The following is a 27,184-nucleotide window of genomic DNA, read 5'->3' as shown; positions in this document are numbered from 1 at the left end:
ATGTTGGGATAAAATGCCTGTGTGTTGTCCACTTAGACAATTATTGCGTCCAAATTAGCTTTTTTTGAGGCCTGATGCGTACAAAAAATATACTTTGCGCAATTCTATGGATCAAATCTTTTAACAAATGCACCTCTCCACAACTGCAATGATGCCCAGTAACGTTTAACTTGAATAAAATATATTTCGCATTCTTCTGATTGGCTCATTCACGCACAAAAGATGGAAAGGTATTTCTTAGGACGTGGCCGGGTTTTGGTTAAATATACGCCAGTTTGCTGACTTTTTTATCATTATAGACTTCGCAACGACAGATTTAATTAAATAATTTCCTCCGATTAAGATTTTCCTGAAAATAGCAATAAATCCTGTTTGTCCCTGGTAATACCAATAATCATTTCTTAAAGATATCATTGCTAACTCGTAATCTATACGTGAACCGAATCAAGTCAATCACATGTAGCCCAATACATAGAAACAGTGTTTTTCATTGTGTAGAAAATCTGACCACCATGTGAAATACACGGTCGTATTGAGCGGTTTGTCACTATTGCTTGAGTGTTCTTCTGCCTATTTCCCATCTTTATTTGTTGATGCATGTGCTGCAGTGTGGTACTAAATATAAGGTGTCAAGGCTTCGAAAGAAAGTGGCTGAATAATTTTCCTCAATCCTATTCAGGCCGGGGTATACGTTGTGAGTGTAGTGCCGAAAAGGGAAGGAGTGTAATTTTGAATTTTTTTTTTATATTTTTGATCTAATATGATGATCTTTCATATTTTTCTTTCATATTTTTGATCTAATATGATCAAAAAAACTCTGCTACTAAGACTTTCAGCATCATGGTATTCATGGTTTATTAACAAAGGTATGTCCCTCTTCCCCTTACTGCGCAACCGATTTTTGAGCCCCAAAAGAGATGATCATATTGTTTATTTATCCATAAATGTGTGGTGCTTAATAGGTAAAAATAAAGGTAAAAAATCTTTTTTAAATACGCCCACCAAAACGACGGCACAGGACAATAACAAACTCAACTAAGGACACGCAGTGAGAATGTCGATAACGTCATGTTGGACATATTTAACGCTTTTCATCTAATGATTACTATTACAAATTGTTGTGCCAGATCTGGTGACTACCAGTAGGTAGCCTTGCAGTAGAGCACTCGCTTCCACCACGCGCCGGGTCATGCCAGGGACTATAACAGCTGAGTCAATGTTTTCTGTTTTTATTATGCGAATAGGATTGATATTTTAGACGGCTGTCCCGTTGAGCAATTGCTTTGTTCGTCTTATCGACTTTCTTTTTCCGATCAACCACATCTATGGATTTTTTAGATTTTTTTTTTGGACTGCTAAAGTTTTTTCGACAATTGTTGCTTTTCTTGTGTTCCGTGCATCAAAATCCAAAATACTTAAAAAAATGGGACAAAGGTTCGATTATTTTATATTCTATGTTTCTATGCGTATTGTATTTTATGAAATTAATATTAATTAATAAAATTGAGCTGGCATAAAAAATGGCAATGTTGGTAAAATTTAGTCGATAAAATGTGATTAAATTTTGTGAGCAAATGACTAATATTTCACTTTTTGCGGTAGCTAACAATAAGGTATGGATTAATAAAAAACATACTTGAGAAAATGTTCTTAATCATTAAATACGAATTAAATTTCATAAAATTTTAAAACCAGAAGTTAAATATGGGCTGCGAGTTTACTTACCTCCATGGTTTATGTAAATAGATATATTTTGCAGAATGTTGTTAAACTATTCTTGCATCACGAAAAATATTATACTTCGTAGATAAAAAGCAAAAGATTTCATTAAGCAACTTGAAAAATTACCCTATCAGTCCAAATTTAAGGGACAAAATTTTCCTCAGCCTTCAACTTTTATCGTTAATCAATTTGTCACCCTCTTAATATATTATTATTAACTTAGGCAAAAAGTTTAGGCCGGCAAATAATTTTGGCTATTTTAAAAAATCAAAGCTATTACAGAGTTTGGCTACATTCAATTTGTATTCACTTGTAATCTAATCTTTCACAAAATCCAAAATCTATTGCATGCAACAATCAATTTTTCTGATGACATAAAAAATTAACAAGAAAATATTATGTCATAACATAATCAGAAAAGTAATTTTATTATTGCGCTAAAATATGATTACAATGAAAAACGTTTTAAGAGAACTAGTACATGCGAAAATGTGTTTTTATTTAGCAGGCTAAATCAGGTTAAAAGGTTAATTAAATCAATTTATTCGTCGGCTCACTTTACTTTTCAAGTCCTGCTGGGAACCCCGTTATAATTCGGAATATTTATTATAGACTACACGCAAAATTTTGATAGGTCAAGCAATCATGATCGTACCATCTGCCACTAGGAAGCATGCTGGTGCAGTGTTCTTTATTTCCATAGTTATTGGGTTCGCCTTTGTCCCAATTAGTGAAACGTACCGGCGAGCCATCTGTCCATTCGAAACTACCTTCTCTGTTTCGGTCATGAAAACCAATTTGTATGTTATTGAAGCCCCTAAAAAAACGATTGAATAAAAATGTTTAAATTATTTAATGAAATTCAATAAAGTTGATTTTGTTTTGATCGTAACAGTGAAAATACTGATGTCAGCAAAACCGTGTGATGTCTTGTTTATGTCAGAGAAAAATTAGTGTATACACAAATAATTTCCACCCCCTAATTGAATTTTTGGTTCAGCATAGCTAGATTGTCGCGAACTGTATCCTCACATGATCGCATTTTATTTGCTATGCGAAATTTTTAACAGAAGCAAGATGTCGGTCCAGCCGGCCCAAGCAAAGCTGAGAAGAAAAAGAATATCAGATTATATTTCGTCACAAGTGTTGTAAAAGAATTATGGTTACCTTCCACGATAAAAATATATTTGTAATGTTTTAGTAAAAAGCTCTTATTTTCTGTACAATACAGTACTTCTACAACACACTTTGTTTAAACATTTCAAATTTCGACAGGAATTCGTATACTCGTTGCAAAACTGTAAAATATTTAATATGGAGTCTAAATGTTCACCACAGCACGTGACTTACGGCAATACTTTTTTAGTTTGTACAAAGCTTTTACAAGAGGTTAGCCATGGTATTTTTTTCATAAAACTCTTTACAATGCAGTTAGACTTCTTATTTTACTGTTAAGTTGTTGATTTCTGATCTAAAAAGTCTGCAAGCAAAGTTAGAATGGGTGATTGTGTTTTTATTACCATAGTTTTAGAAAACAATCAACATATTTTGTTGGTTAAACTTAACAACTTGAATTATAATCTAACCTTTTTAAGACTTCATTTTGAATAACCAAATTTTCCAGTATGGATGAAATACTCGCAAGGCGACCATTTCGGCTTCTGCATTCTTGTTTTGCTTCATCCCATGTCTTTCGTGATGAAGAAATGTAATAATGTGGATTGAACTTGGTTTCTATAGCACCTAATAAAAATGAAAAGAATTGATACCAACCTACTAACCGAATCAGAATGATTCAAGCCTTTTGCACTTTATACTGGGTTAGATAAATAACATACCATAAACTTCATGTCAATTAGATATAGCTATGAACCGTGTGAGATACTTAAAATATGTCATAGATAGCACGGCGTGACAGAATATAAAGGAAATATTTTAATCTCTTTAAAAATAAAAGAAATATAAGAATGGCTACAATACTGAGAGTAAACATTAAGTACTGTCAAATATTGCGATGTAAATGATGATACATCTGCATTTTCATTATATTTTAATGACCTTTGTTACGGTGTAATGACGAATCGGTATGAATATTTGCACGCTAAATCCAACCATCTACTCAATGTTCCAATTTGCAATTAATGTCTGGTAAACACATTCTCATATTCCCTGTTTTAAAAATTCCCGCATTTTTAGCGCCCCGTGCAATAGCGCTTCAATATATACAATATATGTTAAAGCTAATATGTTCTTTCTTGATGATTATCAGATCTATAATCCAGCTTGAATTGACAAATCATGACACCACATTCTCTTTTATCTATAAACGTACCTATCCGCGTTTCCTGTGTGTTCACTTTTGTTGTCAGTTGGGATGACTAAAAAGAAAAGAGAACATTATAGCCACTTAAACTGAATCCTTAAGATAACTATATTATAATACTGTATGCGTCTTTCTGTCACGCAAAATGGTACAGCAAGTAGCGAAATTCAAATTTACACAGTACCTCGCTTATCAATTTTCAAATATAATGTTAGCTATTTCCAAATTTACCTTCGACTCTTCTGTCTTGAGAGATGCAGAGAGTTGTTCTAAATTATAAGGTGAAAATAATCTAAAGAGACTTAAATGTCGCATGGAGCATATTTTTTTGTTTAGTTGGCCAATGGCATACACTCCTTGTTTGTCTATCACTTAGACTTGTTTTTAAAAGTTGATCTTAAACGCATCAATTGCCAATGTTTTGGATGGTAATGATATCGTAATTAAGTACTTCTTTTTGTATATAATACAAACATAAAAACCATGAATTAGCTGAACAATTAAATGCTTCTTTTACCTGTCAAGAAGAAATTACACTTTAGGGAAACACAAGCGAACCTTAATCGAGAAAAAACAACGAAGTTCATGATTTTTTTGTTTTGTTTCAAAATTGGTTTGATTCATAGTTCAAACTGTTTTATTTAACTGAATCTTTTCATAGAAGTATTGATTTTTAGGATCACTTGCAAATGTGTAACAGATTCATAATCTTCTATTTTTACTCTTTTGTCCAAATATTAACCAAAATTACAAGTAAAGTCACAGTCATAAAAAGAACCAACTAGTGTAGAATTTAGTTCCTATCACAAATGAGATTATTCTACAAAGTGTTAAATAAGTGATTAAGTCTGGAGGAATATATTTTTGAAATGTTCAAAGTAGAAAGGAGAAAAAGTATAAGGGAGAAGCAAGTGGAAATCAACATATAGACCGGTATAAAGTGCAACTGAAAGGAATTCTGAAGCAGATTTTGAGTTAAACCGAAAGTAATGTCTACGTGGGCGAACCTTGTAACGACGCAGACCTTTACTCTTATAAACCACCCCGTACGATTTATGATTGATTGTCAGTTTACTTCATAAAAAGAAATTATGTTTCTATGAGGGGGAAAATATGGAACAAATTTATCAACAATTTTCGTTTTTCAAGAAAACAATTACTTTATTCAGCGAGTTAATAAGAATCAGGAAAAAATAGCAGCTTTTTGCACTCTATTTTAGCTAATCAGAGAAAAATATCAGCTTTTTGCAGTGCAGGATTGAAAAATAAGTAAAAACTGCACTCGTTTCTCGGTAGAAAATAAAAATATAGCATATATTTTGGGTAGAACAGCCAATCATAGTGCGAGAAAAATTCTAACCATATGATAAGAATTGGTATGGATATTTTTACGTTAATCCAACCACCTACTCAATATTCTAAATTGCAAAGTTAATGTCTGGCAAACAAATTCTCATGCTTGTTTTTAAACAAAGTACCGCAAAAAAACATTCCCGCATTTTTAACGCCCCGTACAATAGTGCTTAAAGATTCACTTCGTAACTTTTTTGAAGTATGATAAGGCTCATATGTTCTTTCCTGGTCTGAATTGACAAATCATGCCAGTATACCTTCTTTTATCTATAAACGTACCTATCCGCGTCACCTGTGTGTTCACTTTTGTTGTCAGTTGGGATAACTAAAAAGAAAAGCCCCCTTAAATAAATCTTTAAAATATATTTAAAATTTACAGTCAACTTTGGGTTTTTTTTAAATTGCAGATATAATTGTCGCATGCTAGCTATTTCCAAATTCACCTTCGACTCTTCTGTCTTGAGAGATGTAGAGAGTTGTTCTAAATTATAAGGTAAAAATCATCTAAAGAGATTTAAATGTCACGTGCAGCATAGTCTTTTGTTTAGTTGGCCAATGGTACATACTCCTTGTTTGTCTATCACTTAGAAATGTTTTTAAAAGTTAATTTAAACGCATCAATCCTCAAAGTTTGAATTTTAATTATATCGTTATGCAGTACTTGAGGGTCTGAAACTTCACTGAGCAAAACTTTTCACCAATATTAAATATTAAGAAGTGGAATTTAATGGTGATGCCAATCAAATTAAGGGTGCTTCGTAATATTAAAAGGAAAGTATTATAACATAAAACATAAAGACGCAACGCAGCAGAGCTCTTTTTAGCAACTGAATAAAAAAAACAAATAGCAGAACAAACATTTTCATATTCGTATTTGTCAACCACCACCAGTATACCACCCCCCAACACTGCTACTTCCAATGGATCAAAGTTAAAATACCAAACAACTCTCGCCTTTTTCGTTAAAGCAACAAATGTTTAAAAAAATTGCTTACGAATATCTCTTGTCAATGCAGCTTGCTCTGCTTTTACTCCATTTATCTATGAATAAAATGATAAATGAAATAATAAATTTATATGAATACAATGAAAAGAACTTTAAATAAAAGGAAATGTAAAAATACACGAAAAATGGACACGTGGATTTGTAGATTTTGCTATTCAAATTATAGTAGAACAGAAAATTGTTCTAGCAGAAATGTTTTGATAAAATTATAAGTGGTTGAGTTACCATTACCAGTGTACCATTGCGGTGATATACAGAGTGCCTTTAGATTAAAGATTCTTCCTTCTTTTTCATCAAAATAATGTAACAGTATGATTCCATTGATATCATCTGAACATACCTGTTCTCGCAGTAACCACAATAAAAGCTCTGTTAGTAAATTTTGCTCGATGTTTAAAAAATTGTTCAAAAAAGCTCAATGTGAATTGTTCCATCTTTGTAAATTCAAGATTTGGCTGAATGATATAAAATTAATTTTAGTTACCTGTGAATGGACACCAGAAATTTTAATATCTAAAAGAAAAAAGAAAATGAGTGCAAATACAGAAACGAAGGAATAAATAATGATGAATAGCATAAGAAAGAACTAACCCATGTTGTTGGCATGATTACGTTGTTTTGTTTGCAATGTGGTGATCTAGATTGGAAATAAAAAAAATTCCGAATAATTGAAAAAAAAAAAAACTGTAATAAGTAAACAAATGTATGTGATTTCTGTCTGTGATAAACAAAGGTAATTAAACTTTTTACAGTTTTTAAAAAAAACACCTATAAAACATCCCTTAAAATTATTTTCTGCATTTTATAAACTTTTTTCCCTTTTTTAATTGGTGAAAGAAAAAAATTATTTGATAAAATAAACCGGTTACTTTATTGTATTGTGTGCTACACGGAAAAACCTTTGCGTTTTGTTGATTTCATATTTCCAAAGGAATAAACTTTCACAGAAAGGGGCATAAAACGCGAATTCTTTTAAAGTTGGAGTCAGTAAACTCACGTGCGGTAGCTACTTATTTTCAATATTTTCGAAAATTAAACAAAATTATGTTTTTTGAAGATATTCATATTCATTAGAATCTTTCCTGAAAAAGAAACTAATTTTGAGGCGATTTAATCTCTGTCAGTCTACAATCTACAACCGCCTTATTAACAGATAAAACACCGCTTGTTTAGTATGAAATGTCGCGTACTTGTAATTTTTGATCTTGTATTTCAGCTGAAAGAGCATCTATAATAAAAGACAACAATATAAATAAAAAAGCACTTATGAATATTTAAACCACTGAGAAATACTTATAAGTAATGTAACGTCTTTGTCAAGCAAACTTTTTAGTAGAATTAATAATTTGGTGATTCAGATAATTCAAAAGCACACAATAACTCAACCGTTACTTACTGGTATTATTGATCTCCCGTTTTTGAATATCTTTAAGGCTATCAATCTGAAAACAATGCAACGTTTTCTTTAGCATAACTATTATCTAACTACAACGTTGTTTTTATAATTAATCTTCCAAAATCTCTACAAATTGAGTTTGACTATCTTTACTATTGACAAAATATGTAAATGACTATGGTAAATGATACACTTACATCAATTGATTGTCTGTTGAGGATAATACTGTTGCTGTCTATAAAAGAAAGAATTTTTGATTATGTGTTTGATGATGTCTTTACTTTCCTGTTAACTTATTTTTTAGTTTGGGAAGCTCAACAACGCCTTACACGAACCGAAGGACCTGAAGTAAGGCGAACTTATTATTGAATTAGGTGAACATTTAACGCAAGTTGAAGCTCGAAACTAATAAAGTTATATTTCTTTTACCTGTTTTTAAAAACAATCCATTTAGTGTTCTGTTAACTGATATTATCTGCAAAAAAATATATCAAGTATTTCCTGAAAATTGACTAGTTCTACTACTATAAAAGGGTTAGTAAAGTAGGTGTATTCACAAGTTATTTAAAATAAAGTGTTGAATCTCGGCTACACATGTATAGTTTTCTGCTTAGGTAGGAGAACCCTTCTCAATACAATAAAAACTATCCCTTAAATTTAACCCGCATTGAAATAGTATTAATTTGTTTAAACTACGTACGTCTTTCGTTTGGTAGTGGATTTCCGACGCAAGGTTAACTAAATTAAAAATTAGAATGGCATGTAGTTTTTTCTTTCCTTTTGCTTTTTTATAATCATTAATTCTTCACGCAACCTTGTAGGATTATTCGTACCTGAAGTCGATGTTAAATCATCCAACGATTTGTTTGTAAATTGCATCTAAACATAATGTATAACTCAAATTATGCATTATACATTTAACATGAAAGGGAATTACTGTACATCAATCTCACGCACAATTTACTTTGTTTTTTAATTTTATGTCTTCAGATTTACACGTTTCTGCCTCTATGATCAGCCTGTTGGTCTAAATACGAGTACAAGTGCTTTTGGCCAATTTTTTTAGGAATACAGTATGATGTTTTGTTCTAGTTACGGTTACCAAACAATAATGGCGGCTATTTAGTAAATTCAATGCCCTTAACCCTATTCGGTCCATAAGGGGGGCTAATGCCGCTCCCCCTGTGACGGTTTTTTTTAAAAACTCCTTAATGCTATAAAGCATGGCTACGACACTAACAGGTTTCAATAATTATCTATTAGAAACCCCATGCCAAATTGTTAGTTCCCATACCTTTTAGAGGCTTTGATATTGGCTATTACTCGAAACTACCCCTAAAAATCTCTATGAAACACTTATAATGGGGAAAATGTAATAACTAGGATTATCTTTAGAACTTGAAACTTACAAAACAACTTCGTTTTATCGAGAATAATCACTTCACATTTTTTGGGCACATGATTAATCTGCTTTCCGATTTTTCCGAACGGATTTTTTGGCAATTTTTTTTTTCCGTTTTAATTAAAAACCGGAAGTTATATTAAATAACATTTAATTAGCTTTAGGAAACTTCAAACAGAATGTCAAAATTCGCTCTAGAACTAGAGTAATGGAATTTTAAGCACATAGTGACATTTTTAACAAATTTCTTTTGATGACGTCACAAAAAATGTGCCGACGCAAGCAAAAATTTATTGCTGCCATTTTGTTTCTTTTGTGACGTATTATAAGTGTGCTAAGTTTGATTCAATTAGGACAAGCCTATGGGAAGTTACTGTGGGCGGAGGTCATAATATGTTCGAAAAACCGCAGACCGAAAGTTTCAAACAGTCTAAGGGTCATTCTGGATTTTAAATTTCAAGCAAACCTACTCAGTATCACGTTCTTTTCTTAAAAATTAACACACCATTGTAAATACGCGTAAAGGAGCACTGAAAGTGAAATAATCACGACTTTTTGATAACACACGTTTTTTATAAGTGTATGGATATAAGCATATTCATGCTCAGATTGGGGAATTTTTTAAGCGTATGCTAAGTATATTGCCTATTTTTGATGTATGAGGTTTTCTGGTGATGTGAGTATTTTAAGTAGACACAGACTTTCCTAATTCCTTATACAAAGTAAGTTCCAAAATAGTTTCTCCTGATATACCAGCCTAATTTCGAATTTTCACTTGCGAATAAAAAAACAAAGTTTTAAATTAAAAAAAAAAATGTTTTTAAATTCATACAAAAGAAACAATAATCTAATCATTCGCCATGATATGTTACTGCGACACACATCTCCTTTGCTGGGAAAGTAGAGGGAATTTTTTGGGTCAATATCTTCACAAATTTAATATTTAGACTACTGCAGGCCTAATATACAATACGTGGCATGTTTTTAAATTGACTTGGAAGAAAAACTTTCAAATACAATAAAATAAATAATAAAAGATTAGTCTAAGAATAACTAAAATATAAATAAAAAAAAGTCAAATTATGACTTTTATCTTAATTTTTGTCAATTTTGAAACTTTTATTTCAAAAATTTCGATTTTTTAACAAAATAAAAAGGAGAACAGAAAACAAATTCAGTAAAGGTAACATTTACTTTCTCGTCTAACACGCTGGATATATATATATATATATTGTCTTTGTTAGCGTTTTATTGATAAATGTCGTCTGAAAGAAAGTGGATTAACTTGTTACTGCTTCTTTCTGTCATATTCACAAACATTTCTAGACTTAAAAGTTTCACACTTTTGGTAGAATTTTTTTGAAATGTTTTAAGAATCATCATATACTATTATCTCATTCCCGTATCCCAATCACATTTTTGTGGTTTATATTTATGAACTTGCGTTTTAGTAGCATAATTGTCAACAAAAAGTTACCTTCCAAAAAAAGAAATGTTTAGGTTTTACCATGGCGATGCAATAAAAGTGTAATGCAATACGATCTAACAGCTGCCATTACGTTCTGTAACGTATAGAAACTTCTGGAGGTAAAAAAAAAATCAATTTTTTTTGTAAATATGTGTCTAACTAATTTTTTAACTTTTGTAAAAACTTTTGAGGTATGGTTTTAGTGGTTGAAATTTGTTCACTTATCAATATTTTTAGTTAGCGTTAAGAAAATTTTAAAAACTTGGGAATGTCACCAAGTATGTTCTCATAGTAGCTCATTAATCAAAAGGAAGAAAATGATACAATTTCAAAGTTATATTTTAATCTTGTGTTGTTTCTATTATGTATAATACCTATCCTCCATTTTTATACCAACTTTGCTATAACTTTTTGATCGTAATTTGTTGTACCTGTTTTAGTAGATTTCTTGTCAAGGTTATTTGGTCAACCAATTTGTCATTAATGGTTTTAATCTAAAACAAAATAAAAGTATATCCTCTGAGGCAGATACCCCTCTGCTATAATAATGGAACAAGAAAAAAAATCAAACAAACGAGCAAACATGAAAGAAACAATATTAAGATGATTTTACAATCTACCTGATTCGTTAAAATATTTGTAATATTCTCTTGCAGCGTAATTTTTTCTGAATTTTTTTTGTTCTAAAAAAGCGAAACGTTTGCCAACAAAATTCCAGGAATATGGTAATGGAACTAAAAACGAACAACCAAATAGAATAAAAGCAAATCATGATTTAAACACGGATGAAATAACCGTCTACCTGATCCCTTAAAATATTTGTCATATTCTCTTGCCATGTAATTCTTTCTGAACTTTCTCTGTTCTAAAAAACAAAACTTTCCTTTCAAAATTCTCTTAATATAATATTGGAGCTAAAAACGAACAACCAAATAGAATAAAAGCAAATCATGATTTAAACACGGATGAAATAACCGTCTACCTGATCCCTTAAAATATTTGTCATATTCTCTTGCCATGTAATTCTTTCTGAACTTTCTCTGTTCTAAAAAACAAAACTTTCCTTTCAAAATTCTCTTAATATAATATTGGAGCTAAAAACGAACAACCAAAAAGAATTAAAGCAAATCATGATTTAAACATGGATGCAATAACCGTCTACCTGATCCCTTAGAATATTTGTCATATTCTCTTGCCGTGTAATTCTTTCTGAATTTTCTTTGTTCTAAGAAACAAAAGTTTCCTATCAAAATTCCATTAATATAATAATGGAACTAAAAACTAACAACCAAATAGAATAAAAGCAAATCATAATTTAAACATGGATGAAATAAGCGTCTACCTGATCCCTTAGAATATTTGTCATATTCTCTTGCAGCGTAATTTTTTCTGAATTTTCTTTGTTCTAAAAAAGCGAAAAGTTTGCCAACAAAATTCCATTAATATAATAATGGAACTAAAAACGAACAACCAACAAGAATACAAGCAAAGCATGATTTAGAACATGGATGAAATAATCGTCTACCTGATTTTTTAAACTATTTGTAATTATCTCTTGCCGTGAAATTTTTTCTGAATTTTCTTTGTGCTAAAAACGGAGAGTTCGTCATTAAAAATCATAGAAAGAAATTTACCTGTTAAGATTTCCCTTTTCCTGGTGATATCTTGTAGTACAGATTTCTACTCTGCTTTAATGGCAGAATATGGTTAAAATATGGTTATTGGAGTATTGTTAAAAAGTAATCTAATGCCCACAATCTTACAGATTTTAGTACAGTTGCTTAAAAACTGGTTGCTTAGAGCGTAATATTAAGATTAAGATGCATCTAAATTTATTTTTTTTCTTAATTCTGACCAATGGCATGTTTTTGTCCAATCTCGGTATTAATATTCGGGTATTTTGAATATTAGTAAGTCAAGCGGTGCTCTGGATTCATGGAATAGAAGTATGTACTTCGGAGAAAAAATATGGTGCCTGAATTAAGTAATAAAGGCGAGCCTATTGATTTCCCAATGGGATAACGACTACCATCTAATAAATTTTACTAACATAACACAACTGTTAATGGTGATCAAATGTCATTAATAGGATTTATACAAAAACCATGGAACAGTAACTATTTAGGCAAAAAACTTTGAAAGTAATAAATGTAATTTTACCAATTCTTTTAACGTAGCTGTAAAATTTTCTTGCTGAAGTACTTTGTCAGTGATGTTGCAGAGCTAAAATGTGAAACTAAACGAATTCCTATTTGTAGAGTGTTAAACAAAATGTATTTTTAAATTCCATGTGAAGCATTAGAAATTTTAAAACAGTTTTTAATAATAAAACAAATGTAACCAATCCTTTTAAGGCAGATAAAAGAAAAAATAGTGCTTAATTAATAATAACATCCAATATGAAATATTGACTCTGTCTTGTCTATAACTTCTGATAGGAAAACACGTATGATATAAGGTATTTGTTGTATGATTTTCCCTTAACGTTATTGAATGACATAAAATCATGCTGATCATTGTTTCAAGTATTACAAAAACACAGCAGGGATAACAACTTTCAAAATAAAACCGTGTAAAGTTAATTTTATTATTTTCTTCTAATCATTGATGTCTACCATGATTTGAAAGACCTAAGCAAATGTAAAACCTACACTAATTATTTGATATACTAACAATTTTTTTATTAGGCGCATTTTGTCTTTGGGTAAATTCAAACAAAAAAATCATTCGTGTCTTTATTCTGTTGCTATGACAGTCTATAACTTTCAACCTCTTTTAAGGACCGCTTTTTCGCAATCGAACCTTTTACCCGATTCTATGACAAATTTATCTAATAAAGCTGAAACAGTGTTTATTATTCATAATTTGGTGAAAAGAGAATAAATAGGGAGTTGTATGAATAAGTAATATCCTTCATGGTTTAATATTTTTAGGCAATTTTTGTAGGATTACGTGTGGCTATAAAAGCGCTATTTTGGTATTCGCTACAGTATCCCAGAGTACGCAATTATACAAACTATCTTAGCAGTCACATTTTCTTGTCTCATTATTTTTCCAGTGATGTTTGAAAATTATACAAAGACAGAAAATATAACCTTTACTTATAAACTGTCTAATTATATAATAGTATATTTTGTAATAATATGTGGGACAAATTGGAAAGTATGATATAAGGAAAGCGTTTGGTATTCTTGATTTCATTAATGGTACAAGCAGATCTTACTGCACCTAACTCACCTTAGCTGTTAGAAGAGATGATAACTCTTCTTGTTGCTCTATTCTGTCGAGAAGTGTCTTCGTCTGAACAATTGAAAACAAACGAAAAATGTAACATTGCTTATATTTTTCACAGTTCTATTAAAGACTTTTTCTTGTTTTTTTAAAGTAAACATTACATTACTTACCGTTATATTTAAGTTCAATGTGTTATTTTTATGTTGAGACAAGGAGTTGAATAAAAGAAGAGTCTAAATACGATTTAAATGTCGATGTGAGCACATATCTGTATTTTATAAGGGTATATTACATGTTTTGGAGAATGCGTAGCTTTTTTAAGGGAAGCAGCAAACATACCCAAATATTTTTTCATCTTGAAAGAACTAGTTTGAGCAAATAATGTTTTAGCTCTTTGTAATCAATGCTTTTGACCCTATTTTCATTTTTTAGCCATTTAATGCTGGCGTAAATATGTCGTAAAGGTGCTGTTTAATGCACGGTTTACTTAAATGACAATCAGAGTAACTCTTCATATATATAAAAAAACTTTAAATAATAATCATAAAAGGATTGTGAATCAAAAAAGAACTTGCCTTGTTTTGCAACTCTGATATATTCTGTTCTTGTAAATCCAGTCTGTATGAGAAGGAGAGTTGCTGAAAAAGAAGAATGTTTTTATTTATTCAAAATTGAGAACGTTGATTATATGAACATTATTTTCAGACGGCAAAGTTTATAATAATATAATATATTGTTTCTGAAATAATCTCGTGAAATTAAAAAAAAATATGTGTAAAAAATCAACAACTGGTCAGAATATGTTAAATATCAAGCAGGCTATTGAATAAGGTTACAAATTCCATTTGTTGAGACTTATCAGATGTGGAACTAATTGCTAATAGAAGATGTATAAAAATTTCTACCTCTGGTAATTTTTTATTTACAAAATTCACTGTAATTTATTTCCTATCAAAAAACATATAATAAAAAAATAACAAAAGAAAAATAAGTAAATAAAAATAGTAAATACAAAAAATGTAAATACTTGATTTTCCAGAGTCTCTGTTACATGCTTCTGTTCTAAAATATCTGCCACAATTTGTGAGATCTGAAAAAATGTAATGAAAGTACGTCAGTATTGAAGATAATATTTCAGTTTGCCTGGTTAGTATTCAGAATAGTATTGAAGATTTATTATTTATTGAACACAATGGTTAGTAGGCAACATTTCGAAAAATCCTTCCCCCAACATTAGCAAAGTACAAAGTTTAACACCCCATCAGTTTCTTAACGATAAAGGTATCGTCAAGAACATTTCTAAATTTAAAACGTATTTCTTAGCAAAGAGTGTCTACTACATACCTGGTGCTGAAGTTTTTTCGTTAAGTTTTTTTCTACAAAGTTTAACTAAATTTAAAAAAATATACATGTTTCTTTGTGTAAAGCCCTTTCAGCCGCTATTCGTGTAAAGTTACTAAATGTGGTAACAGAAATATATTGTAGTGGTTAATTTACGTTCAAATACACTATGAGTTATTCAATAAACTATTCCTCATCTGCTGAGTTTGTTAAGCCATTCTCACTCACTCTATTCAAAGTGAAAGTACAGAGCGAGGTTGCGTGCCCTTTAATAAGGGTTAAAAAGATTGGGATGACGTCATTCAGTCATATATGACTTCGTTATATTTTCCGAGGCTGCGGAAAAGCCTAAAGCAGTGAAATAAAACTTTGTAATACAAATAGTCTTACAAGCGATTTAGATACAAGATCACATAGTGAATAGTTGAAAAGACCAAAATATGACTTTGGAATTGGTAATAAATAATATTTCAAGAAAAAGATTTTTGTCCGTTTTATTTCAGACTACTTGTTAAATAAAAAGTCACCATAGCAACCGACGTCACGCCATATGAAAAGATAATTTACTATCCTGAAGCTAACTAAGAATGAATAAAAGTCACCAAACTTCAATCCCTAAAACGGTGTACTTCAGATGTTATTATATAATAATGAAATGCGGGCTAAAATAACCCCACTCGAGCCACTTCTGAACGAAAAGGATCAGATGGGACGTTTTTTGTCGAGTCTTAACCTCTACAGAACTAGTAGCTACCTTCAAATTAGCAAAAAAGTAAAGAAACGGCAAAGCAAAATGTATTGAGTCATTAAGTTATACGATGCGTCATCTACCTTGTCTTGTAAATCTGATGTATTTCTTTCTTGTAGATGAAGTCTGTTTGAGAAGGATAATTGCTACAAAAGAATGGAATTATATACCGACTTTGTAGTTCATTTCTCAAATAAATAGTACGAAAATATTGATTTAATCATATTGCACAAATAATAAACTAGGGATATCATGTTTTTTTGTTTATGAAGAAATAATTCCGTAATTTGGTTTAGTGGCACCAAAAATTTTAAACAGTAAAAATATCAAACCAACCTTATCTGTAAAAAAATTTATATTCTGCTGTGCTTGTTGAAGTTGCGTTGATAAAGATAAAATCTGCGAAATATAACATAAAATGTTGACATGTAATTTCCGAGAGTTTTCGTTTTTAATAATTACTTTTTATCAAATAGAAAATTAAGGACATCGGTTTGGTCCTTCAATAACTTATCTTGTTAGTTATCTACGCCTTAGTAGAAATAAAAATTTACTGGTTGGGAGAGATGGTATTAACAGAATTTAGTAACTATAATTATTAGCTTTTTTTTAAGGGGATTTGGTATGAAATATATAACTATAGAAGCTTCCTTTTTTGTGTGTTATAACCGATAGTTTTTTTTAAAAAAAATTCCTTAATTGTGACTGAAAAATGTACCGTTATGCATATTAAAAGATCAATAGAAATTAGATTAGATTAGATAAAATTAGATAAAATCATATAAACAGATTACTATTGTCAAAAAAAGCAATTTGCAAAGTATGTCTCCCTACAATCTCACTCTTACTGACGTCAAGATATAACCACGTAAACATATCATATATGCCATTTAACTTATTTTAAGTGCTATTATTTCTACCTAGTAAGTTTGAAAAAAGCGTAGATAAGGAGATAAAAAATATATTAAGGAGGTAAGGGCGAAGGACACTTTTTCTTTCTTCCTAAATGGATTATATGTACACTTACCATTGTTTTCTGTTCTTTAAACTCTTTTAGCAAATTTTTCATCTAAGAAAGAGTGTTGACAGATGAAAGGTTATCAACAGGACAAAAATTAACAAATGGCCAAGACCATCATTGTACTCACAAGAATGTCCTGTTTTTCTTGAGTTTGTTTAAGAAATTTTGTCTTCACAGGTTTGATTTCACCAGTGGAGAGAAGGCCGATCAAAATGAAAATAACAATGAAAAGAACAACAAATGATAAAAAAATGATTATATTTCGATGCAAATTTTTCTTCGACTTTTCTTTGAAGGATGTGTAATGACTTTTAGGTTTGCATTCTTTGTTATTTGTGTCTTCTTCTAATTCTTTATAATCAAAACTACCGTCTGTTTCTATCTCCATTGCATCCATTTCCATCTACAATGTATAATGATCAAAACTAATACTTTAAATTAAAAAAAGTGCAACGTTGTTTCTCCTTAATATCATATAATTTTTCTTCGTGCAAGGTTTTAAAATTTTATTTTTTATAAGTACTGACAAAAACAAACAGCAATCTAAAGACTTAAAAATGTCTTGACGGCAATCGCCCAACAGAAAGAAAAACAGAAGGATTTAAATTTCCAATGTAACGCCCTTTGAACCCCTACTTTAATAAAATGTACGGTGGACGCTATATATCTGTCACTTTGAAAAATAGAGTTTCGTTTTTTTTTTAAAAAATGCCATAATCTGGGAAAAACCACAGGCCGCTTCTTGTTTACATTTTCCATGAAATCGATAAAATCACGTGAAATATTTACTATAAACATCAGTGATGTGACACTTTCGATATCGCTACTACATATCCATTTTATGAACTGTAGGCAAAAAAGAACCGACGTTATGCATGACAAATTTGTTCATGTCTTGTTTTAAGACTATTTCATGGGAGTAAGAAGGGCGGGGGGGCGGATCTCGTTTTAAGGTTGGGAAAGGAGGATACCACCCGTATTAATTAGGGGAAGGAAAAATGATATAAAACTTGGCATAGTAAGTAGCCAAAGCCAAAACAGCTGACATCGTTATTTTGTTATTTGACGTAATCTTTTTAAAACAGCGGCTATCGTTGGTTTACTATAACAAACAGAGAAAAATCTAAATGTCATGATATTTTTTGGTGCTGCATCTAGAAAAAGGTTGCTGATAATAAACCGATCTTAAACAAAAAACATAATAACAAGGGGTTTAGCACGTTTCTTGGATATGAGATCCCTAATAAATATACGATATTGCAGGAATTACAAGGATGTGAATTTTTATGTCTATCCTTAAGGATAGACATGAAAGTAATCACAGATATTAATTGTAATTTCTTCTTTAACCCTTGTAGTGTAAAATGTTTTTGAAAAGGAAAAAGACACTTCTTCAGTCAACAAATGTCAATTCTCATGAACACTGTGAGGCTGGTTTTATCTACTTATTGTCTGGTTACTTCCTGGATGCATCTGTCAAAGTTAACCACAAAATGTAGCTTCATTTTTCTTTAGTTTGTCAGCTAGCTAAATTTGTGACAGCTGTAAAAAGTTGTGTTAACGATCATAGATGCCCTGTGTTTTTTTCATTACAAAGCAACAACTTATAGTGTCTTAGATTTCCCGCTTAACCCTTCGTCTCAGCAGCAGAAAAACACCAAATATCACTCTTTTCGCCTGGTAATATGCTTTTTATATTTAATTCGTGTTTTTCGGAGTCTAATATTGAAGAATTAGTCAGCAAATTTTCAATTTTTTAAATATCAACTTTTCTTGCATAAAGAAACAGAAAAACTGAATTTATCAACCAATCTACAAGCTTTAATAAATGTGCTTACCAATCAATAGACCTTAACTTTCAACTGGTCACGATTGGAATCTATTTGGTTGTTTCGTAAGATAATGCTTATAAAAAAACCGGGTCTTTTTTGCACTTCGAAGATAACAAAACTTATGTCCTTTATTGCCAGTTTAGTTTTGCTATTTTTTTTTTTTTTTGTTTCCTTCCATTTTAGCCTAAAATTTGTTGTAAGTCCTTAATAAAATTATTCAACTTATTCTGTATTTCGGAAGAGAAATTAGGGCAGAAAAACTATGATAAATTCAGGTGAATTGTATTCACGTTACGTAAGTTTATTTAGTAAGCCACAGTACGTTCAAATTCCTTTTCCAGTCGATGGAGGTAGCGATGCAGGCTGATGTAACACAGCTTGTGGACTCTACTGCATGCTTTGGGTGATTGTGGCCGTAGAAATTAATATCACGAACAACCAGCATAATGAATATGAGAGTTGCTTGGAAAAAAAACTGAAACTGTGATATAACAAAACATTTTTACTTTTTGTCAACAAAATTTTAACACCTTATTGCCAAACCTTTGTAACAAAAAAAACTTACATTCTCCGACATCTTGATAATATTTCGGTCTCTTTTCAGCAACACTACTAACTACGTGTCTTATGATAAACCTATCACATGAGTACGACCGTTTTATCTTTACAGAGGTTAACATGAAAGAAATGGATTTGTGCGGAATTTGTCACAAGGTCATAAAATGCAGGGTTTGCATTAAAAAGAATATACATCGTACTATTTTCTACGAAGTAGCTAAAGTAAATAAGTGATGACATTTTTTACACAAACATAGTTATGCAGGGAATTTGAAATGTCAAGAATCAGAAAGTTTAGTCAGGACATGTTGAACAACAAATATATGCTTTTACAGGAATATGTTTGATAGGCGCATCAGACTGATATTTCAGATTAGAAAGAATAGGTGTATTGTTGAAAGCAAAAGCGAAATAAGAATAATAACCAGCCTGATTAGAATTTTAGTATTCTTTAGACAAGTAATTCTACTTTGAAGATTCTGTAAAATTAACCACTTTATTGCAAAATTAGCCATTTTAAATATTTGTTGTTATTATTATTACTAGTCGATAAGGCCCGTATAGAAATCCACTTAGGCAGATGGACAATGGACAAATAGGTTTTTTTAGATAATCCGCTGACGTCAGCAGTTCAGATCAAAAAAAATTGCAAAATTATGTTTTTTCTTTCTCTGTAATGTGTACAGGTTGAAACGCTGATGAAAATATAGGATCATATGTTTTTTAGGAACGCCCAAGGAGATAAAAGGGTTTAAAAATTTGGCTGATGTCAGCAATGGCCCTGTTAAAAGCGAAGTCTTTTTTTAAAACTTTGTATACCTGTTGCCTTTATCGTATAGATCTTGAAACGCTGGTCAAAAAATGTATAGGATCATGTATTTTTGACAAACGGTTGCAGAGATATTAAGGTTTAAAGATTTATTGATGACGTCATCAACCCGTCCATTCCGAAAAGGATTTGGGGACCCATGTTTGGGAAACATACCCAAATTGTTCCTAGGTGGTCCCTAGTTACCCACGCGGTGAAAAATCATTGACATCACCACCTCGTTTCCAAGTTATTTAGCCTCAAAGTTTTAGGTGCGCTGTAATGGCTTCAGTAATTTAGTATAGGATATTAACGTTAAAGTAGTGTTTGACGTCGCGCCATAACGTCAGAAAATTTAACATTTGAGACAACTTTTTCGGCTACATCAAAGGAAATAAGCATATCCACTTTGCCTGTTACAAACAGACACAGTCTCTGTATTATTATAAGAGATTATTAAGAATTGTCACGGACTAGAATCTTAAAGTATATGTCATAGTATAGTTAAAGTATAGTTATCTATTAGCTGTATTATTAATTTCCCATTTGTGTAGACTTAATTTTATTTTTTGGTAAACATTTAACCCTGTTACTACGCCTTTGTGTTTTGACCTATGGAATCCTAAGAGGAGGCGGGGGAAGGGGGCGCATAAAATCCCGGATTAGCCACTTATGCCAGTACGCAGTACTGGACACACAGAATTTCATTGATACAACTCATTCAAGTAAAAAACAATTTAATGACGTCATAGGGTCAAAATGACGGATTCAGCCCCCCTCAATAACTTTTCATAGGGTTGTTCAAATTGAATCAAACTTGGCACACTTATAGTACGTCATAAAAGAAACAAAATAGCAGCAATAAATTTTTGATTGCGTTAGCACATTTTTTGTGACGTCATCAGAAGCTTCAAATTTGTTTAAAATGCCACTATCTGCTTAAAATTTAATTACTTTTGTTTTAGAGCGAATTTTTACATTCCGTTTGAAGTTTCTGAAAGCTAAATAAAAGTTATTTAACATATTTTCCGGTTTTTACATGGATCGCATAAAAAATTGCCAAAAATTACCAAAAATCCGTTTTTTCCGATTTTCGGGAAAACCCGATAAAATCGGGGAATCAAGTTAATCACGTGTCCGAATTATGCAAACTGATTCTTCTTTTTGAAACAAAGCTGTGTTTAAAGTTTCAAGTTCTAAGGATAATCCTAACAGGAATTTTTATATTTTCCCTATTATAAGGATTTTATAGAGACTTTTTAGTTTCAAGTAATGGTCAAATCAAAGCCTCTGAAAGGTATGGGACCTAAAAATTTGCCATGCAGGTGTCTATTAGATAAATGTTGAAACTCAGTAAGTATCATAGCCATATAACAAAGCAAAAAGGAGTTATTAAAAACCCGTCACGGGGGGAGGAATCTGCACTATTGTTGGTCAAGTTCCGAGGGAAGTTGCGCGTTGTTGCTTCTGTGTGTTATACTTAGGGGAAACGAGAGCTATTGTTTGTGGAAAAAGTTAAAACAAAAGATGGAATGGTTTGGGGTTCCCGTATAAATAAGTTATTAAAGGACAAGAATGTATTAAAAGATATTTGTATAAAATAAAAAATTGTTTAACTAAATACAATTCTCACTTCTTTATTTTCCTAAATTGAGTCTCCTGGATAAAGGTCTATTGGGCCAAAACTTGGGTGTAAGCCCATGGGCTTTTAAACATGGTGGGCTTATATGCGGGTGAGTAGGTTACAATTTTTTTTGTTTAGGTGGCTTTCCTGGTATAAAATATTTTAAACGCTTTATATTCGCTGTATGGCACCAAATCGATAAAAGTGTCGATGTTAAAAGTTGGAATTACTATGTCAAGGGATATACCTGGAAGAATTTCTGCCTCTAACCTTTGACGCCCCTACGAAAAACACAATGCGAGCAAACTATAAAGCGTTTATTTGAAAGAGATCAACAGATTGTTCGATAGAGTTCATCCTATTAATAGTCACGGATGGAGAATAGCTAAGCAAAAAATTGCGCTTTGGAGAGTTTAAAAGAGGGAAGCAAAGGAAGCTGACAAAGTTGAAATTGAATTTGCGTAAAGAATAAATTTCCGTATAATAGAATAAATTTACGCAAATTTGTAAGTGCGCCAAATAAGAAAGACGCCATGTTATGCCTGTATTATTCAATGCATCGTGAATGTATTTAATTTAGTAAATATTTTATATTCAATCCCTTATTATTCATGCAATAATTCATATCAAATTCAATCCTTCAATACGTGTTTAATGATATAGTTATTTGTTATATTTTGTTCAACTCCGAAATTTCTGTGTGGTCCCGAAAAAGTATGTTTAATCTGTAAATTTTTGGTTTAATCTTTTTTTCATGTTTAATTTTTCCGGGAAGAGTGCGGTCGGCACGCTAATAGAAACAAATTGGTGCTTTAAAAACTGATGAGTTAAAATTATGAAGTATTTAGCGCGCCAATCTAGGCGCTAGAATGTTCTTGAAAATGAACATAGTCCTGTATTTTCCTTTTTTTTTTAAATTTTGAGGGAGGCCGGTTTCGTAATGTTTTCACCTAAATATTACTCTGATATGCAGATACTGCTGTTTTCCTAGGTGTATACTGGTAGCTAGCTAGGTTCTTACTAATAATCAACTTGTTAGAACTTTTAGAAGATATTGTTTTAATATGTATGATTGTTGTTTGCGTGTTAATTTAGTAAAAATATGCATAAAACAATAACACACGAAAATTAAATTTTTGACACGCGATTTTTCAGAAACTGTAGGGTTATACGATTGTTTAAGAGCTGATATAGCCATAAATCCTTGCCCCTAGATACGGGTTAAATGAAAGAAAACGGAATTACCATGTCTGTAGCAGACTGGTGATGCTTAGCAAGAATTTGAAAGACAGCCCACTTTCTATCTAAGGCAATTGAACTGTAGAGTGATCTAAAAAAGCTAAGTTCATTGTCTGTAGTTAATAGTTTCTGTTTGTCAACAAATTCCATAGTTAAGGTATTTTAGTAGTAATTGAAAACTTAGCAATTGTATAGGTAATTCTGGGTTTAAAAAACTGATAAATGAGAATCAGAAAGGATACTTATGGTGATCTTTCGAAACATTATTTTAAATACAGTATCATTGTTTTCAAGTTTAAATATACAAATAAAAGTCTTATAAATGTGTGTATGGATTACGCACATTGATTTTTTTGCAATAAAACTTTTTGACGAGTGTATTCTATCAGTTCTATCTAGTAAAGATTTAGTTTTAAAAAAGATGTCAATATTCTTTGCGACTTTTTCTTTTAAAACATTTGTGTGTTCTCTCCAAGTAAAATTTTACTCAGGAATAACTAATCCGCTTTATTACACAAGCCAATATTTTATTACAAAACGAGCCGTTTTTATCACAAAACGCGCCCTTGCAACTAGTTAAAAAAAGATGATAAATTTCTGCCTTCACTGATTTTTCCATTAGTACCATGTTGGTCTAATATCACAATAGATGAAAAAACACCTTAAAAGGGAATACGAAACGATTCAATAAGCTCAATCAATATCTGAAGAATGGCGTGTTTGTGATAAATGGACCACTTAAAAGGTCAAGAAAGTAGAACCACATAGACGTCTAGACAACCTGTTTATGAATAATTAATATTTTTTGATGAATTTAATACTTTTTGTATTTTTATTTTTTTAAAAAAAAAATTTCCTTCAGTATTCTTTTTGACGGTAAAAAGCTACAATCTGTGAAATATATTAAATATCGGTAAGTTTGTTATAACGAGGGCACAGAGACAACAAGAGGCAACCTCGTCCCCAGGGCATCTTGTATCTTTTCTGACCCCTGGACGGCGATATGAACATGGCCCTGAAGGAGGCTGGTCCGATATGAAACCTGATTGGCGCGCATATATCGCATAATTATTGCGTCATAAAAAACATTTTGGCAAGGCAGCGAGTCTATGACGAACAGGGGGAAGCTGTTCGTATTAAAATGGCGGAGGAGCTGTATCAGTATCATGTTTTTTCAAAGTGAAAAATTTAATAAAAAGTATTACTAAGCAATGGGAGTATAAAATAAGACATCATACAGTAATACTGCTTACATGACAATATTTCAATAGGTGGGAATGTTTAATAAAACTAGAAAAGTAGCTAGCTAGCACACTATACCTAGCAAACTATCAAGATAAGAACAAAAGAAAGAAACTCAACTTGTTTCCAAGTGGCCAGGTTTAATTTGCAGCTTTATGCAAAGAATGGCCTCACACGAATTACTAGCCGAGAGACCTAGTGTCGCCCCTGTCCTTTATAGACAAAATAATTTTGCACAAAATATCAATAATGTTTTTTTACAAAATACATGTATCATTACGTTGTAAATTATATCAGGTTGTTATTAGTGGGTATGTTTTATTACTTTATATGATTTGGTTACTATAAAAGATATAAAAAGCCAGTAGGTTAACCGTCAGAGCCATTTTATAATTGACTGCACATTTACCCGGCCTAATTCAAGAAAATTCAAAGTGCAATAACTTCGGTAAAATGGTATTGTGTTGAACGTTTATTAATTAATTAATTTATTTATTTATTTATTTTTGATACTACAGTTATTGCATTTCACGTCATTGCATTTCAAAGGATTTGTAAGAAAAGAATAAGGCTATTTATGTGGCTCTTTTTAGATCATTAAAAAACAACTTCTATAAAACGTCTTATAAATGATTTATCAATATCTTTCAACAGACAAACTACCTGGTGTCGGTTTAATAACAATATTGTTCGTTTCCCGTGATGCCGAAACCCGTTTCTGCTGCCAACACGTAAATTTACGGAGCGTACTCAAAGAATCTCTTCGAAATGTTTTGTTGAAAAATAAATAAATTAGTCAGAGCCATTTTATCATTGACTGCACATTTACCCGGCATAATTCAAGAAAATTCAAAGTGCAATAACTTCGGTAAAAAAGTATTGACTTGAAACTTGTTATGGAGCACTTTTAGACCAATCCGATAAATGATAATTTTACACGAGGCGTAACACAGCAATTTTAAGGAAGAGAAAAGCTAGGTAAAATTTCTTAAAATGATTCTTGCTAGGCCTTTTTTAACACGCTATGAAGAAATTTCAGAAAATCGAACTCAATCAAATTTTAAGTCACACTTTGATTGAGCGCTCAATCTGGCATGTGTTTAAATCCAGGATGTACTGAAGATAGTGGTAGATATTGAACAGCTAAACACTGTGATATCGAGAGTTTTAATACTAATTACAAAGCAGTGAACATAACAAAGTAACAAATAAAGTCTAAACCGAGTATATAGTTAATATATAGCGTCCCATAACTTCAGTAAAATTTAAAATATGACTTAAGATTTAGTATGATATAGTTTTAGATTGGTTTGATGAAATTCAGCCAACAAATAGTTCTATTATCATCATACTTTCTGAGTTTCAAAATTTAGCCATTTCAGAGACACCGATAAGCCGTTTTTGGCAGCATATCAATTTGGACTAAGATAAAGGTTTAGAAAATTTTAAAACCTATTCTAACTTCAGAAATAGGTCAGATAAGATTCAACCTAAAACTATGCCAGTAAACGAAAAGTTTAGTTGCAAAGAATATCTTTTTGTGATATATTTTGTGATTGGATGCTCTTATGAGAATAATAAATTAATCTTCACGGTTAGCTAGTTTGACATTTCAAATATTTGCTAAGCAGAATGATAACAATATATAGATGTATATATCAATTAAAAATCGTTTTTTTTTTTGAACCAGCAGCAGAATTTTGATGAGCTCTAAACAGTGCGACTTTATGGAACTAATTTTGGTCCAAAAATCTTCAAAATAATTTCCTCAGAAAATTATTCCTCAAACATTTTTTTCTATTAAGGTAGCAATGCTTTGCTGTTGGTGTACCAATTTTTTCTAAACTATTAAGTGATACATGATTTGAATCGACAAATAATATCACATGTGGACTTGTCGATTTCAGTTTTCAAACCAGCATAATGCTTGTGACAAAATATTTGGATTATTTATGTTTTAAACAAAAACAACTTGCTTTTGTACATCTGTGTGTGCAATAAAATGTGAGCTTGTTGAGTAAAAAATAAAAAAGCTGTAAGGCGTTTTATAAACATGTCATTAGGAAAAGAAAAAGCAGAATTTATCAGTAATGAGTGGCCGTTTGGAAATGTTAAGGCCACAAAATGTAAAAGCAAAAAAGTCTTCTAAAGCAAATTCTTTTTTGAAACCCTTTTCACCCAATACAACTGCAAACAGTGAGTCCACCATATACGAATTCAGTTTCAGTTAAAATAAATTGTTTAAATAAATTTTGTGCAAAAAAATAATAAAAAAGCAACTTTGGGATTCGTACGGCAAAATCTTGGTCATCATAAAAGCAATAATGCAGACACAGATATGAACTTACAGTAAATAAGAATTCTAAAGTTTAGCCAAAATGAATAAAAAATGTAAATTTTAATATGAAGTTAAATTTTTGCTAGCTACTTTCAATCAGGCACCTAGAATGACACGACCATTTGAAAGTTATGTAGCCGTATTTGCACCTTAGAGAACCAATGAAGTACTATGGTCAGAGGGGGGGGGAGGGGGGGGGGGGCAAATCATTTACCAATTTCCAAGTTTCCCCTAGCTACAAGTTTTGCAACCCAGTGCTTGCTGGCCAATCAATTCGGTAAATTACACATAACTAAATTGCTTGAATTTCTTCAAGTAAACAGCAGCCTAAATAACATGATTGCATATTTATTCATTTAGAAAACAATCCTGGGCAATATATGCGAGCAGTTTGTGTGTTGCGTATCAGAGGAATCAAAACAAACTTGCCGCACGTATCTGTAACGTAAAACACCGAGCTCGCTTAGTCCTTAGTGGACTTAGGACTGGTAAACACGAAATTCTTAAAATGTGGTAATTGTTGCTGACG

At 31.3% G+C, this 27,184-nt stretch overlaps 1 protein-coding gene across 4 annotated transcripts; it reads right to left on the bottom strand.

Annotated features, from left to right (window-relative positions):
• Nucleotides 1-1,160: 1,160 nt before the first annotated feature.
• On the bottom strand, nucleotides 1,161-19,539 carry LOC130657210 (C-type lectin domain family 4 member F-like). 4 transcript variants are annotated; one of them, XM_057460182.1, is made up of 33 exons: nucleotides 19,412-19,539; nucleotides 17,142-17,417; nucleotides 17,021-17,062; nucleotides 16,330-16,392; nucleotides 16,077-16,139; nucleotides 15,249-15,293; nucleotides 14,932-14,994; nucleotides 14,480-14,542; nucleotides 14,075-14,137; nucleotides 13,908-13,970; nucleotides 12,831-12,893; nucleotides 12,196-12,258; nucleotides 12,013-12,075; nucleotides 11,833-11,895; nucleotides 11,653-11,715; nucleotides 11,473-11,535; nucleotides 11,291-11,353; nucleotides 11,102-11,164; nucleotides 8,634-8,679; nucleotides 8,501-8,538; nucleotides 8,230-8,275; nucleotides 7,998-8,035; nucleotides 7,801-7,846; nucleotides 7,595-7,632; nucleotides 6,996-7,041; nucleotides 6,889-6,917; nucleotides 6,394-6,439; nucleotides 5,842-5,879; nucleotides 5,678-5,723; nucleotides 4,277-4,314; nucleotides 4,055-4,100; nucleotides 3,309-3,465; nucleotides 1,164-2,539 (listed from the first exon to the last, which is right to left on the bottom strand). In XM_057460182.1, exons 1-33 carry the CDS (start codon nucleotides 19,421-19,423, stop codon nucleotides 2,329-2,331), a joined length of 2,166 nt encoding a protein of 721 aa, XP_057316165.1. In that variant the 5' UTR covers nucleotides 19,424-19,539; the 3' UTR covers nucleotides 1,164-2,328. The 4 variants fall into 4 exon arrangements, with proteins under 4 accessions (XP_057316168.1, XP_057316166.1, XP_057316165.1 ...); XM_057460183.1 differs by lacking the exon at nucleotides 11,473-11,535 and having other exon boundaries at nucleotides 1,163-2,539; XM_057460184.1 differs by lacking the exons at nucleotides 14,075-14,137; nucleotides 14,480-14,542 and having other exon boundaries at nucleotides 1,165-2,539.
• Nucleotides 19,540-27,184: the final 7,645 nt, after the last annotated feature.

Source organism: Hydractinia symbiolongicarpus, chromosome 9 (assembly GCF_029227915.1).
Source record: "Hydractinia symbiolongicarpus strain clone_291-10 chromosome 9, HSymV2.1, whole genome shotgun sequence".
Classification (NCBI taxonomy): domain Eukaryota; kingdom Metazoa; phylum Cnidaria; class Hydrozoa; order Anthoathecata; family Hydractiniidae; genus Hydractinia; species Hydractinia symbiolongicarpus.
The sequence above is the reverse complement of the archived record's forward strand: the minus strand, read 5'-3'. Positions and strand labels throughout refer to the sequence as shown.

Coding starts and splice junctions, on each gene's coding strand:
- LOC130657210 (XM_057460182.1), bottom strand. Junction 16,393..17,020: donor TTAAAGAACAGAAAACAATG/GTAAGTGTACAT, acceptor TATATTTCGCAG/ATTTTATCTTTATCAACGCA. Junction 7,042..7,594: donor TACAAGATCAAAAATTACAA/GTACGCGACATT, acceptor TTTCCAATCTAG/ATCACCACATTGCAAACAAA.